The 15,365-nt window shown below is 50.5% G+C and overlaps 1 protein-coding gene across 1 annotated transcript; it reads right to left on the bottom strand.

Moving 5' to 3' along the window:
* Positions 1-315: 315 nt before the first annotated feature.
* Positions 316-14,488, bottom strand: LOC120247013 (myosin-6). Its single transcript, XM_039254701.1, has 22 exons — positions 14,288-14,488; positions 12,702-12,845; positions 12,303-12,459; positions 12,191-12,218; positions 11,789-11,900; positions 11,436-11,528; positions 10,517-10,580; positions 10,193-10,291; positions 9,632-9,735; positions 9,406-9,544; positions 7,419-7,687; positions 6,986-7,156; positions 5,266-5,575; positions 4,535-4,605; positions 4,174-4,261; positions 3,968-4,085; positions 3,699-3,822; positions 3,294-3,430; positions 1,436-1,691; positions 1,057-1,299; positions 731-907; positions 316-465 (listed from the first exon to the last, which is right to left on the bottom strand). The coding sequence occupies exons 1-22, from the start codon at positions 14,486-14,488 to the stop codon at positions 316-318; spliced, it is 3,255 nt and encodes a 1,084-aa protein (XP_039110632.1).
* Between the last annotated feature and the right edge of the window lie 877 nt (positions 14,489-15,365).

Consider the following 15,365-nt stretch of genomic DNA (forward strand, 5'->3'; position numbering starts at 1 on the left):
TTTCTTCTGCAGTTGAAGGGCCAGTGCCTGCTCATCCTCAATCTTACTGTTCTGCTGATTGATGTCAAACTCCTTCCTGGAGGAGAAGGGAGGGGTGACAGGGGGTCTTCAGTCCTCTGTGCCCATTCTCCTCTCTTGCCTGGCATGCTAGGACCACCCCCTCCCCACTGGCACAGAGGGTGAATGCCAGAGGTCTGTGTGACCTCCTCATTCACACTGTGCCCCGGATAGTCAGAGTCAGCAGGGTTGTGGCATCCTGTGCTCTAACCCTCAGGCCTGACATCTCCATTTGCCCTTCTGGGCCACCTCAGGCTCCTACTTCTTGAGCTTTTCTTCAAGCTGCTGCTTGTCGTTCTCCAGGTCCATGATGCTCTCCTGGGTCAGCTTCAGGTCGCCCTCCAGCTTCCGCTTTGCTCGTTCCAGGTCCATGCGCACCTTCTTCTCCTGCTCCAGGGACCCCTCCAGCTGGTGGAGAGAAGAAAACAAGGTATGGAAAACTTTACATCCACAGTGCATGCTCTTCTGCTTCCTTCTAAACTCAGAGTCCAGTGGGATTGAAGGTCAAGCTAGCAGAGAAATTCCTGCAAGCATAAAAAATTCTGAGTCCCCGTCTAGTGAGGAATTGCAGAGGTCATAGAAGTTAGCTCTAAGAACCAGGAACACCTTGGCCATTAATGTTGCCTGCAAAATCCTGACCTGAGAGAGACAGAGCATGGTTCTTACTACTCACATCATCCACCTGCTGCTCCAGCTTGACCTTAGACTTAGTCAGGGTGTTGACTTTGTCCTCCTCAGCCTGAAGGTCATCTAGGGCCTGCTGGTGGGCCTCTTGCAGAGCCTTCTTCTCCTTGGTCAGCTTGGCGATGATCTCATCTAGCCCAGCCATCTCTTCTGTCAGGTTCTTCACCTGGCAACCAAAAACCCCATCCCATTTAGAGTCAAAGGTCACCAGCCCAGAGACATCTATGGGGATGTCCAATGCCAAGGACCAGGACCACCTTGTGGTCTGGGAATCCTGAGGAGATCTGGGCTGGAGCCAGAAGGAGCTGCCCTCACCTTGTTCTCTGTTGCATGCTTCTCCTTTTCCACTTTGGCCAGTGTCAGCTCCAGGTCGTCAATGTCCTTCTTGAGCTCAGAGCACTCATCTTCTAGTTTTCGTTTCTTGGCAGTGAGCTCTGCATTCATCTCCTCCTCATCCTCCAGCCTCTCTGTCATCTCCTTCACCTTGGCCTCCAGCTGGATCTTGTTCTTGATCAGCTGGTCGCAGCGCTCCTCTGCATCATTGAGGTTATCTTGTTCCTGGGAGAAGAGGAAGGAGAGCAGAACTGATGATTAAAGAGAGAAGAGATCCAGGATCTGGGTCCCTGGGGGTGAGATGGGCTATAATCCAGCAGAGGAAAGGGGGAGAGATGAAGAGATAATTGTGTGGCTTTACCGCCTGCACTTGGAGCTGGAGGTCGTTCTTCTCCTGCAGCAGGGACACCATCTTTTCCTCCAGCTCTTTGCGGCGACCCTCCGACTTTTCCAGCGCCTCTTTGATGCGCCCAAACTCCTCCTTCATGGTGGCCATCTCTTTCTCTGTCTCTGCACTCTTCAGCAGTGGCTTGATTTTGAAGTAGAGCTTCATCCAGGGCCAGTTCTTGACCCCCATGAAGGCCCGAATGTTCCACTGGATTACCAGCAGGGCATCCCTGGGAAGGAAACATGGAGGTAGGAAGGAGCACTCTAAAAGAGCACTTCCCAAACATGGGACCAACTGCACTTGGCTCCCAGCCCATCTAAGCAAGTTCGTAGGCACCTGAGTGTTGGAGCCCTGTCTTGTCGCCTTGATGTGCACCTCCACCCCAACATTACCTCGCTGATCATGGAATTGCCCAATAAATATTTATTAATTGAATAATTCAACAAGAAGGTGGTTTATATCTTTCCTGCTGGGGCACTAGTAGTAATGAAAGCTATGCCACTCAGAATGTCTACTAAATTCAATGTTTTTAATCCCATAAGAACTGCAAATATGTTAAAACTTATATTTTACAGCTAAGAATATCTATAGCATATATGTAAATTATGAAGCATGAAATAGAATCACTAATCATGAATCTATCAATTGTTCAAACAACAACTAGAGCCATTACCAATGTTGACTGTACCTGTGTACTTCTCCCCAACCTCTTTCTTGGTCCCCTCACCAGAAGCAGCCACTATCCTAAATCTTGTGTTTTTCATTTCCTTACTTTTTCAAAACACTCTTTAACTCTATGTGTATGTGTCTTTAAACAATATGTCACTGTTTTTGGTTATCTCTGAGTTTTATAAAAATTGCATTACACTGTATGTATCCTTCAGTGACTTGCTTTTGCTCACTCAATAGTATGCTTTAGAGGCTCATACACATTGTATCATGTGGTTATAAGTCCCTCCTTTCATTGCTTTATAATACTCCACTGATCAACTATACTATTTACCCATTCCCCTGGGTATGAAAATTGGAGTTGTTTCCAGATCTTTGCTATTGGTCAATGGTGCTATATATATATATATTTTTTTTTTGTCTCATGTTATACATGTGCAGGAGTTTCTGCGGGAATGCACTTAGGAGTGGAATTGGAAGGTATTCAATTGTCCATCTTTTTTTTTTTTTTTAAGTGATCTCTATACCCTACGTGGGGCTCACACTCACAACCCTGATTAAGAGTCGCATGCTCTATGAACTGACATAGACAATAAAAATTGTCCATCTTTATTTTTTGTTAATTTTTTAAAAAGTTTATTTGTTTATTTTGAGAGAGACAGAGAGAGGGTGAGTGGGGGCCAAGGGAAGAGCAGAGAGAGAGTGAGAATCCCAGGCAGACTCTGCATGGTCAGCACAGAGCATGATGTGGGGCTTGAACCCATGAAACTGTGAGATCATAAGCTGAGCTGAAATCGAGAGCCAGATGCTTAACCAGCTGAGCCACCCAGGTGCCCCACAAGAGTCCATCTTTAAAAGATAATAAATTGTTTTTCAGGAAAGGTGTGCTAATTTACAGACTTCTTGACTTTTGTCAACCTAGTGTTTTTAAATGGTATCTTATTGAAGCTTAATTTGCATTTGCTTATGAGGAATTTTCTTTCTTTCTTTTTTTTTTTTTTAAAGAATTCAAAGTGAGACCCTGAGTGGTAAAGTCACTTGTTCAAGCCAGCTAGTGAGTGGTGAAGTCAGAATTTGAACTCAAGTGCTCTGACCCATGTTAGTTAGAGCTGCTTGTTTCCCTGTTAGATCTGGGAGAGACTTTCCCTTTCCTTTGCCTCACCTGCGTTCCACAATCTTCTTGAACTCAATGCGCATGAGCTGGCCCCGGGCTTGTGCCTGGATGCGGGTGATGATGCGGCTAAGCCTCTCGTCCCTCATCTCCTCCAGCAGACCCAGGAGCCCAGCCTTGAAGAACACCTGAGAGCAATAGGGCCACAGGCTCAGAAAGGTAGCTAGGGTGGAGGAAGAGGGTGGGAGATGCTGACTGAGCTCCCAGGGGACCTATCACCCATATATCCTAGACCTCAGAGTGAAATATGAAAAGAAGACAGAAAGAAGCCTGGGTTCCAGCGCTTGGGTTGATTCAGGAAGCCAAGATTCAGGGGCCTGCTTTCTAAACTCTTAGCTGCTCCACTCAACATGGCTGCGCGTTCCACAGCTCCACCCTGTGAGGTTTTAGACCCACCTTAGTGTGGCCGAACTTGTACTGGTTGTGGTCAATGTCCAGCGAGCCCAGCAGCTTCTCTGTCCCTTTCCTGCTGTCAATGAACTGACCCTCAGGGATGGCTGTTGGGTTAAGGATGCGATACCTGGAGAAGGAGGTGTCCAGATTCACTCATGTTCTGTGCTGACCTGTTCTGCCCACAGCATTCAGGGACACTTGTGGACTCCCCTCCCCACAAGGTCTGCCCAGGCTCCCCCTGTTCCCTGGGCCCCAGGACACCCAGTACCCACCTCTGCCGGAAGTCTCCATAAAGGATGCGGTTGGGGAATCCCTTCCTGCAGATGCGGATGCCCTCCAGGACTCCATTACAGCGCAGCTGGTGCATGACCAGGGGGTTGTCCATCACCCCTGCAGCAGGAGAGAAGGAGAAAGGGTCGACCTCAAGGCAAGTGGATGCCAAGTGCCCTCCACAGATAGACCCTTACACATCGCTCACCTGGAGCCTTCCGTTCATTGGGGATGATGCAGCGCACAAAGTGAGGGTGGGTGGTCCTCAGGTTGGTCATAAGCTTATTCAGATTCTCCTGGGGGTGGATGAGAATGGGCAATCAGGAACCACAAGAACCATCTTTTTGGTCCCTGAGCCCCTGACATCCTGTCTCCAGAACTCTTAAAGGCACTGAGAGTTGACACATAATTTATGATGTGAGTTCAGGCTTGTGTAGAATTTCCATGCCTGAAATTACCACATAACTCTAGCTTCTTTCCTTCCCAACCTCAGAACATCAGGTTAGGTGACAGCCAAAGGGCTGGGCCTGCCCACCACGGGCCTCTTGGTATCTCTGGGTCCTTCTTACCCGATGGAGGGCCGACACTGTCTGAAAGGATGAGCCTTTTTTCTTCCCTCCTTTGCCTTTACTGCTGTCCCCTAATAACAAGAAAAGGGATGAGGAGCCAGAGTCTGAAAGTGGAAGAACCCTTGGGGAGGGGCAGGGCTCTGCCCCCTACTAGCTGTGTGACTTCACAAAGTGATTCTTTATGTCTCAGGTTTTCCAGGAGGAGAATGGTAATTGCCTCTAAAAGATGTGATGAAGATTAGATAAGTTTGCTTGCTACATAATACGTGCTGAAATAATATCAATGCTCCTCTCCCACCTTCTAATCCCGCCCTTCATGCTTACATCTTTCCATGGGCTACCTTCCTTCTCATTGTTCATCCTCCTCATTCCAATCCACACCCTTCCTCTTCCTTCTCTGAATGGGACACTCACTTGTTCTACCAGATGTTCAGTTATCCTCCTACAGGCACAACTCTATCTTGGGCCTGGTGCTGTGATGCATGTGCCACCCTCACTGACCTCCAGATGCTCACAGTCTTGAGGAGACACAAGACATGTACAGCAATATCCATAACATAAAGTGAAAAACAGCACTTTCACAGATTGGGTACAGATGGATGCCTGTGGGACCTCCTGACCCTCATCCTGTGGCTGGAAAGCAGGCTCCCTTCACATGCTTTGAAGCAGCGGGACCCTGGCCCTCACAACTTCAGAACTGCTCTGACCCAGTGCAGGGCCTGCCCTCTTACCAACATCAGCAGAAGCGTATGAGGAGAAGAGTGTGGCCATGAGCTTGAGGGAGGACTTCTGGTACAAGCCCACCACTGTCTCGTTGAGTGGATCTTTGTTCTTCTCCAGCCAACCCAAGATGTTGTAGTCCACAGTGCCGGCATAGTGGATCAGGGAGAAGTGGGCTTCCTGCTTCCCCTTGACATTGCGTGGCTTCTGGAAATTATTGGACTTGCCCAGGTGGTTGTCATATAGCTTGGCCTTGAAGGTCATGTCAGTGGCTTTGGGGAACATGCATTCCTCTTCCAGGATGGACATGATGCCCATGGGCTGAGGGTAGGGGAAGAGGTAGAGAGAGCATCACTGCATGCACTCCCAGGTTTCCAGAGTCCCACACCCTGCCAGAGCAAAGACTATAGCCTGGCATATCTGGCAGGCTACAGAGTCTGTGCTAGCACCTCTTGTCCCAGTATAAGAACCTAATATTCCTGGAGTTATCATAAACCCAGTTATATTCTGGCCTACATAACCTCTTTGTGCCCCAGTGGACCTAACAGAGAGCCCTGTGCTCCCAGCTGTCCTGTCAGGTCCCCAAGCTCCTGCAGGAAGTCCCTTCTTCTTCTAAGGCTCCTTGCCCCAGGGACAGGTGTGCGTCAGAGGTGCCAGACCAAGGGGTGGGCCAGACCCCTGTCTATGTGATAGATAACAGTTATTCAAGGGATGGTTAGAGGGATCCAGGTTCTGCACAATATCCTGCTCTTCAGAAAGGACGATGATTCTTGACTCTTCTTGGGGCAGGAATTGTAATGAGAATTTGATTGAACTAAAGATGCCTCCCTGGGAAAAAGCATGTGTTCTCCTCTCTCTCTCTCTCTCTCTCTCTCTCTCTGTCTCTCTGTCTCTCTCTCTCTCTTTTCCATATAATTTGAGGCAATTCTGAGGCCTATGGAAGAGCAACACCCTGAATAACCACCCAAAGCTTCTGGTAAGTTCACATTTTCTGAAGGGCCTGTCTGGGTGAGGGTAGTTATTCCAGGCTCTGGTTCGTACCAGCAAAATGCAAAGGCACATTGGGGCACCTGAGTGGCTCAGTCAGTTAAGTGGCCCACTTCAGCTCAGGTCATGATCTCACAGTTCATAGGTTGAGGCTAGCTCAGAGCCTGGAGCCTGCTTCAGATTCTGTGTCTCCCTCTCTCTCTGACCCTCCCCTGCTCACATCCTGTGTCTCTCTCTCTCTCTCTCAAAAAACTAAATAAACATTAAAAAAAATTTTTTTTTTAAATGCAAAGGCACATTGAGAACAAGTCAGCACTGGGAGTCTCACACCAGCTCCATCCTTGTCTCCTCTGAGTCTATAGATAAGAGGGGCTGAAAGCAGGCTTATTCTCTGCTATCAGGAAGAGGAGAAGCCATATGTCTCTAGCTTTAGCCTGGGGGCTTTTCATGAATGATGCTTCTCATGGGATGTCAGTGAGGCCAAGAGTCCTCTCTTCACTACATCTCCTTTTTAAAACTCTGAAAGATGACTACCATGCAGGACAAGTTCTTAGGTCCTGGGGAGAGAGAAAAAGGGCTCATCCTCTGTATGCCCATGACATTACAGTAGGTGAAAACTGGGTCTGAGAGAGGCTTGGGATTCTGGAGACTTCAGTATCTTGGTTGTAGAAGGGATAGCACTGCTGCTGTGCCTGGGATGAAAGGGGAAGGGGACACACACAGGTGTCAGGGTGGAGGCGGCACCTTCTCAATGAGGTCGATGCAGGCCTGCAGGTCCATGCCAAAGTCGATGAACTCCCACTCGATGCCTTCCTTCTTGTACTCCTCCTGCTCCAGCACGAACATGTGGTGGTTGAAGAACTGCTGCAGCTTCTCGTTGGTGAAGTTGATGCACAGCTGCTCAAAGCTGTTGAACTGAAAGGGGCAAGGGTGGAGCGGGTCAGGCAGGCAGAGGTTTGAGAGGACACTGGGGTCATCCCAGGCCTGTGCCCCAGTCCAGTTAGGGGTGTGGCCGCACCCCTCCCCTGTCAGGCCAGGGAGAGAGAGCCCCCCTGGAAGACAGGATGATGTGTCTATCTCCACTGAGCCCCACCACCTTTCCTGCTCCTGGCCATGATGGTCACAGGTGCAGATGAATGAATTACTGTAACCCCATGCCCAGGCTCCCCTAACTCACATCAAAGATCTCGAAGCCAGCGATGTCCAGGACTCCTATGAAGTACTGGCGTGGCTGCTTGGTCTCCAGGGTGGCATTGATTCGTGTCACCATCCAGTTGAACATCTTCTCGTACACTGCCTTGGCCAGTGCCCCAATGGAATAGTACACCTGTTGGACGCTCTGCCCCTTGGTGACATACTCATTGCCCACTTTCACCCGAGGGTGACACAGCCCCTTGAGCAGGTCGGCTGAGTTCAGCCCCATGAGGTAGGCAGACTTGTCGGCATCTGGTGGAGATGGAAATAACTAATAAGCACTTTCAACAGACCTCCTTTCCTTGCCCCAGAGCCTTTCTGAAGCATCAAATCCGACCTCTCTCACTAAATAATTGCAAATCCAGGCCTGGAAGGGCACAAGGCTTGCCAGGGCTACCCAGCCAGCATGCAGTCAGGCCTCTCCATCTGTCCAGAACCTCCTACCACCCAGTAATTCCTCTCATCTCTGTCTTTGCATCTACTGGGTGTTCCTGGGCCAAGCCCTTCACCAGCACCGCTGTGAGCTCATCCTTGTCCTCACTGCCCCCTTGTGTCTCCAAGGCAGGGACTGTAATTGACAGGGAAGGCATGTGCTGCTCCCTGTCTCCTTTGCTCCCATTCTAGGATCTGGCCCATTCTATTCTTAATCCACGTGGGTTTTCTTCAAATTTTGTATTTATTTATTTATTTATTTACTTACTTACTTACTTATTTATTTATTTATGAGGGGCGGGGTGTGAGTGAATGAGGGGCAGAGAAAGAGGGAGAGAGAGAGAGAGAGAGAGAGAGAGAGAATCCCACGCAGGCTCTGCACTGTCAGCATGAGACATGAAGTACTTTGAGCCAGAACTCACCCAATGCAGTGCTTGAACTCACAAACTGTGAGATCATGACCTGAGCCAAAGTCAGATGCTTAATCAACTGAGCCATGAAGGTGCCCCCAATCCACACGTTGACCAACTTGACCAGCTGGGAAATCAAGGTTCCTAACAACATGTTACGCACCCCCAGCTCTCCAAATGTGCCATCCAACATATGATCTCTATTTAGAGGAAATTTATTTGATTTAATTTCAAGAGTTTTGTGGTAGCTGGTGACATACTATCATGAAACCCAGGCTTGGCATTTTGATATGGATAGACACAGAGAAGAGGTCCTTGAAGACAGGCTAAGAGGAACGTTCTTAAGCATTTGTCTAGCCCTATACACCTTCACATCTCCTTCTCCAGGAATTTTTACCACAGCCTGGAGTGAGCTAGGAGGGACTGTTCCGTTTCACTAAGGAGGAAACTGAGGCCCAGCAAAGTGTGTGACATGTTAATGTCAAGCTGTATTTTGACCCCTGGCTTTTGCCTCCCAAATAGAACATGGCACAGAATCCGAACAGGCCTCACCCAAGGGCTAGGGACCCTCCACATACATACCGCATTAATGATCAGGATGTACAGAGTTCAGAGTCTGCTTTCCTGAGCTTAGGTGAGTCTTGGGCCCAGGAGGAAACATCCCCAACTCATGGCTGGGGTTGAATTGTTGGCTGGATTGTGAGGGACCTCCTGTCTGCCCACCTCTCTCACATCTTTGCACCTCCCTGGCTCTCACCCCATCCATCTACCATACAAGCCTCAGGTCCCTAGGGAGCAGGCCTGTCTGAGGACAGTGGGTGGCCTCTGGCTCTGACAAGGAGAAAGCTTGCAGGTAGGGCTGGATGGGGTGAGGGTGAGGGCAGAGCCTGCTTCTGGGAAAAGGTACTGCCCTCTGACCATGTGCTTCTTGTACTTCTGGTTTCCTCCAACTTTCTCTATATTGTCCTAATAACCTTAATAAATTTGGTTGTCAACTCTTTAAGAATTGTTGAAAGACACCACTTTTGGATGCAGCTTAGGAGACCCTGCTCCCAGTGGACTATCTCCTCATGACAAGTGAACGCCCAGCACCTCAGGCCTTTTCAGCACCTGTCCTCCCACCCCCACCTTCAGTGCCATCTGGCTCAGCCTGCTCCTCCCGCTGCTTCTGCTTGAACTTCATGTTCCCGTAGTGCATGATGGCACCCGTCAGCTTGTAGGCCCCGGCTTTCTCTTCAGGAGTGAAGCCCAACACGTCAAAGGCACTCTGGGAAAGAGCAAGAGAAGCAAAGAGGGTGGTTGAATCGGGTGGTGCAGGAGCCCTCAGGAGCTCTCATGCTGCCTCCTTACTCACGTCTGTGGCTAGGAGCTCCTCGGAGTCATCGATGGAGGCCACAGACACCTCTCCCTGAGACACGAAGGCGTAGTCGTAGGGGTTGTTGGTGACCAGCAGCATGTCTGTCCAGGCAAGGAGTAGGGCAGGGGACAAGGGAATGGGAGAGGGCGGGATGGAAAGAGAGGAGTTGGGAGAGGGGCACCGTGGGGATGGGGCAGGGACAATAGAGGAGAGGACCAGGAGCAGGGGGAGAGAAGGAGAGTCAGCAAGGACCATGCAGAGAATCCAAAAGACTTGAAAAGGCAGACAGGAGACCCGGGGAGGGAGGACAGTGGGAGAATGACCCTTGGGAGAAGGGCAGGCGCAAAGAGGAAAAGGAGAAAACCAACCCGGAGGAGGATAAGAAATATGACAAAAAGTGGGAAGAGAAGAAAGAGGAGACTCAGGCAGGCGTAGGAAGAGAAAGCCACTGAGTATATCCAAGAAGGAGGGAGGTGAGCAGGAACAGGTGAGGAGGAGGAGGGCAACTGCCCTGTCTGGGGAGGGCACTGTGAGCACTGGGGCATCGGGCGGGCTCACCCAGCAGCTCTGGCTTCTTGTTGGACAGGATCTGGTAGAAGATGTGGTAGTTTCTCTCAGCCTTCAGCTGGAAGATCACCCGAGACTTCTCCAGGAGATCTGAAGTGCAGAGAAGGGAGGAAGGCAGGTAAGACAGGGAAAGAGAGTCAATCCAGAAAATGGTGGAGATAAGGGGAGAAAGGCTCTTAGGGAAAAATGGAAAAAGCCAGGGGAAGATGCAAGGAGATGGAGAGGGAATGTTGAGATAGGGTTGTCCAGCTAGCTGGGAAAGAAAGCAGAGGTAGAGGACACAGAGGGGTGGGCAGGGCTCCCTGTCATACTCACAGGTCTCTATGTCTGCAGAAGCCAACTTTCCAGTGGCTCCGAAGTGGATCCTGATGAATTTCCCCTGGGGGTGGATGGGACAAACAGTGAGGAAATGAGCCAGAAGGGACAGAATGGAGATCTTGGACCTAAATACAATCCAGAAACAATAGATCTGGAAATGTTTATGCCTTATTTGGTGTCCCAGTTTAGTATCAAGAAAACAGAGAAAAGGATCCCTATTCCCCTATTGCCAAATATCTCTGAGCAGAAACAACAGCAGGGGAATGAAGGTAAATATTACTACCTCTGTTTCTTTTTTTTAAATGTTTATTTTTGATGGAGGGAGGGGCAGAGAGAGAGGGGACAGAGGATCCTAAGTGGGCTCTGCGCTGACAGCAGAGAGCCCAATGCAGGGCTCAAACTCATGAACCATGAGATTATGACCTGAGCTGAAGTCAGATGTTCAACCAACTGAGCCACCCAGGTGCCCCACTACCTCTGTTTCACAGATAAGGGAGCTGGGACTTAGGCATGGAGACTTGCTGGGGAGGTGGAAAGCTTGGGAATTGGCTCCAGCACCTATGCTCTCTTCCCACTTCCTATGTGGAAGAGCTTTGGAAACAGTCATTAGGAAAATCTAGAATGTGACAAAAATCAGCTCCATCACTTGGCTATGAAACAGCTATGGTGACTCTGGGTCTCTTTTCTTGAGTTCTCAGAGATCAGGGAGCCAGACTGAGTCAGGAAGGTTAAGGGTGTGTGTGTGTGTGTGTGTGTGAGTGTGTGTGTGTGTGTGTGTGTGCACGTGCACACTTGCTGATAAGCAAAAACCAAACACAGGATGATCAACTGGGTGTAGTAACTGTTAGTGAAACAGTGCCCCCCTTTTCTTGTCAAGGCCAGATGAGGCCAGTTGGCAGTGGTAAAGGGCACTCACAAAGCGGGAGGAGTTGTCGTTCCGGACTGTCTTGGCGTTGCCAAAGGCCTCCAGGGCAGGGTTGGCCTGGATGATCTGGTCCTCCAGGGTGCCCTGTGAAGGCAGCGAAATTTTAAGGGTTTATCTTCTGTCTACCTCCAGCAGTGGGGAGGGAAGGGAGCTGTTCTGATCCTGGGGAATGGGGGTGGGCCTATGGCTCCAAAGGGCCATATTTGGACATCAGAGTGTGTGTCTCCTGCCAGCAAGGTCTTGAGCACTGGGCTCAGTGGTGCTGTCCCCACCATTCCCCTGGGGGTCCTCTGGATCAGCCTGCCTCCAAGCCCCCTCTGCTGATCCTGTCGCCCACCCCATACCTTGTTTGCATTGGCATTGTCCTTCTTGCCACGGTCACCTATGGCTGCAATGCTGGCAAAGTACTGGATGACACGTTTTGTGTTCACAGTCTTCCCTGCACCGGATTCTCCACTGGAGGCAAGAGGGACCCATCAGAACCCAAGATTCCCCCTGTGCTCCATTGTATCCCTTCAGCATTGTATCCTCAATGCATCCTCCCTCAGAATTCCGGCCCTCTAACCTCCTCCACTGGGGCCCAGGGTCCTGCAGAATTTGTGTATCATTGTAGGTCACTCCAGCACCCCTCTGAAAGCCCAGGTCCCCACACAATTACAACCTTGAAATTTTCCTCCCCTCTACACCCCCAGGAATCAGCCTGGGTCCTCCCCATGTCCCTATGTGGGTAGATAGCATTTGCTTACGTGATGAGGATGGACTGGTTCTCCCGATCTGGAAGAGAAAAGAGGAAAGGCAGCAGAGTCAGGTCCATGGGTATGGGGCTGAGGGAGAGCAGGTCAGGGCTGCTAGACTCACCTGTCAGCATGTACTGATAGGCATTGTCAGAGATGGAGAAGATGTGGGGTGGTGCCTCGCTTCTCTTCTTGCCCCGGTAGGCAGCCACCACCTCCGCATTGTACACAGGCAGCCACTTGTAGGGATTGACGGTGACACAGAAGAGGCCGGAGTAGGTCTGGAGCAGGAGAGAGGTCAGGAATGAGGGGCTCAAGTGGGAAGCCTGGGGCAGATGGCGACAGGTTGGGGAGTCTCTTGGTCATCCCAGATAGTTCCTCTCTTCCTGCAGCTGACCCGGGGTAGGAAAGGGGCAGAGGGGAGCTGGGCCCCTTGGGCAAGTTCTGACCCCTATCCTTGAGAGAGTTGCCCTGGCCTCCTTTGGCCTCCATCCAGGGCTGGCTTCCTGTCACATGCACTCACATAGATCATCCAGGCTGCATAGCGCTCCTTGAGGTTGAAGAGCACAGCGGGCTCATGCAGGAAGGTCAGCATGGCCATGTCCTCGATCTTGTCAAACTTAGGTGGGTTCTGCTGCAATACCTGGTCCTCCTTCACAGTCACTGTCTGGAGAGGGTGCATGAACAGGGATGACCACACTCTATCAGGACCCTTGACAGGCGGTACTCGCCAGCCTCACCCACTTACCTCCTTCCAGGACATGGGCCACAACCTGGCCTCCATCCCCCAGCTGTTCTCTGACCAGTGCCCAAGCCCTAACCCATAGCTCCCCCACAACTCTTTCCCCACATAACTTACTGCTCACTCTCCCTCCCATCCTAGGTACTGTCCTAGAGTCCCTGTGTCTTCCCAGTACCCCAGAGTTTGTGCCCCTGAGCGGCACCTTTCCATCCCTGCTTCAACCATCTAGGGGCAAACTTGGTGGGGCTGGCAGCTCTCCTGTCTGTGCACACACCTTAACCTGACTCCTGGGGGCAGTGCTTGAGGGTGTCAGTTGCTCAGGTAAACCTTGCCCTGCTGGAAAACATCTCACCCACTTTCCCTACACCCCTCATGGGTCACTGTCAGTATGGTTTGATTGGCACCAGTTTGCCTGCCCTAATGTCATTAGATCCTGCAGGTAGGCATTCTAGAATTGTTTTTTTTTGTTTTTGTTTTTGTTTTTTTTACAGTGGAGGAAGCTGTGAATAGAATAATTAAATCATTTCCTGTCAGGGTGGATAGCCAGTGGCAAGGCTGGGATCAGAGTCAAAGTCCCCTGCAATTTGTGGGCTGTCATTGCACACCTCTTTGGGACACAACATTTAGTCGGCATGTCTGAAGGCAAACGGTTCTGAGCTGCTACTGATAACCCGTGGTAATTCTCACAGCTGGCCTGAGGAAGCAAGGACTGTGGACATCTGAGTGCTAGTCACCAGCTCTGGGACTGAGTGTTTAGCTCTAAAGTTCACACTTTTTCAATGAACCATGGGAATCTACCCCCAAAACCAAGAGCACACTGTACATACTGTATGTTAGCCAATTTGACAATAAATTATAGTTAAATAATAAACAAACACAAACAAACATTTTTTTTTTAAAAAAAAGAGTTCCTGCTTTTTGTGTTCATCTGGGCCTAAGAGTTTGCTCTTGGTTTGGGTGAGGTTGTAGTTTGGGGGAGCTGGTCCATGGGGGAAACTAAGGCATAGAGGGGAGGGATACACATTCAAGAGGGAGCTTTACTTGATGCTGTGCTTGTGTCTTCTTTATCTACAGGACCCCTCTAAGGCGGAAATCAGCAGAGGTCTTCCCACCCCCGCCCCAGCATCTTCTCTGGCAAAGAGTGTGCGTCTCTGGGGTGCTGCCCTATTACACCTGCTCAGGCCCATCTGAGAGAGGCCAGATTTCTCACTCAAATGTTGAGCTCCTTTAGGGGGCCTGTCCTACTCCCTTGCTGGCTTTGGCTCTTCTCCAGAGCCCCTCAGCTCCCACTGCAAGTGGCCTCATCCCTCATCCCTCACCCCCAGCCAAACCTTTTCTCCTTTTCCCTGGTACTCTGCCCCACACACCTTGCCATTCTCTGTCTCAGCAGTGACCTTGCCTCCTTCCCGGGACACGATCTTGGCCTTCACAAACTCCTCCTTGTCATCAGGCACGAAGCACTCAGTGCGGATGTCGAAGGGCCGGGTCTGGGCCTCCAGACGCTCCTTCTCTGATTTGCGGAGGTACTGGGCTGCCGCCCCAAAATCAGCCATCTGGGCATCAGTCATTTTGGCTCTCCTCTGTGCCTGAGACCAGAGGGCCTAAGCCTCAGTGGGTGGCACTGCCCTCCGTACCTCCACTCCCTGCCACACCTCCTCATCACCTGGGTCTCTTGCTCTCTGACGTGACGCTAGAGGACAACCTCTAAGGAGTTTGCTAAGGGGAGGTGCTGAGTTGTTGGTGGAAGGACAAGGGGCCCTGGTCTAGCAACTTGGCTCCCAAGAGAAAACTGAGAGGTTCTCACCTGGTTATCTCTTCACGGAGAATCCTGAAGACTCTGAACCATGGGTGGAGCCACAGAGGCACAGCCAGGCAGAGGGAAGACCAGACAAAGAAAATGAAGAATAACAGAGGCAGGCCAACAGGGGGAAGTGAGCCAGGAGGCTCAACCCAAAGAGCCAGAGAGCAGGACAGACCAAAGTGGGGAGTTAAGAAAATAGAATAGGCAGCGAGGCAGGAAAGAAAGGACACAGTGTTAGTGAAAGTGCCATGGGTGGAGGAAGAATCAGAGTTGGAAACAAAGAGAGATAAGGAGATGAGAACACACAGCCAGGAAGGAAAGACAAGGGGGACAGACAAAGAAGGACCATATTGACAAGTATTGACAAAGACCAAGAAACAAAATAAAACGAGACAAAGAGCAGAAAGCCATCCAAAAGGGATCAGGATGGAGACAGAGCACGGAAGACACAGAAAGTAGGAGATAACAGAAACAGGGAAAGAAATGCAGATCAGAGGAGAAAAGAGGTTTTGGGCTTTTCCCTTGGAGCCTCCCCTCTGTCCGTGGGAACTCCCCAGGGTTGGAGGGAGACAGTTCTAGAAGAACCCTTCGGCCTCTGACCAACCTGCACCCCACTCCCCGAGGAGGAGTCGTCCCTCAAAGTG

Source organism: Hyaena hyaena, unplaced genomic scaffold (assembly GCF_003009895.1).
Source record: "Hyaena hyaena isolate Hyena2069 unplaced genomic scaffold, ASM300989v1 scaffold_497, whole genome shotgun sequence".
NCBI lineage: Eukaryota > Metazoa > Chordata > Mammalia > Carnivora > Hyaenidae > Hyaena > Hyaena hyaena.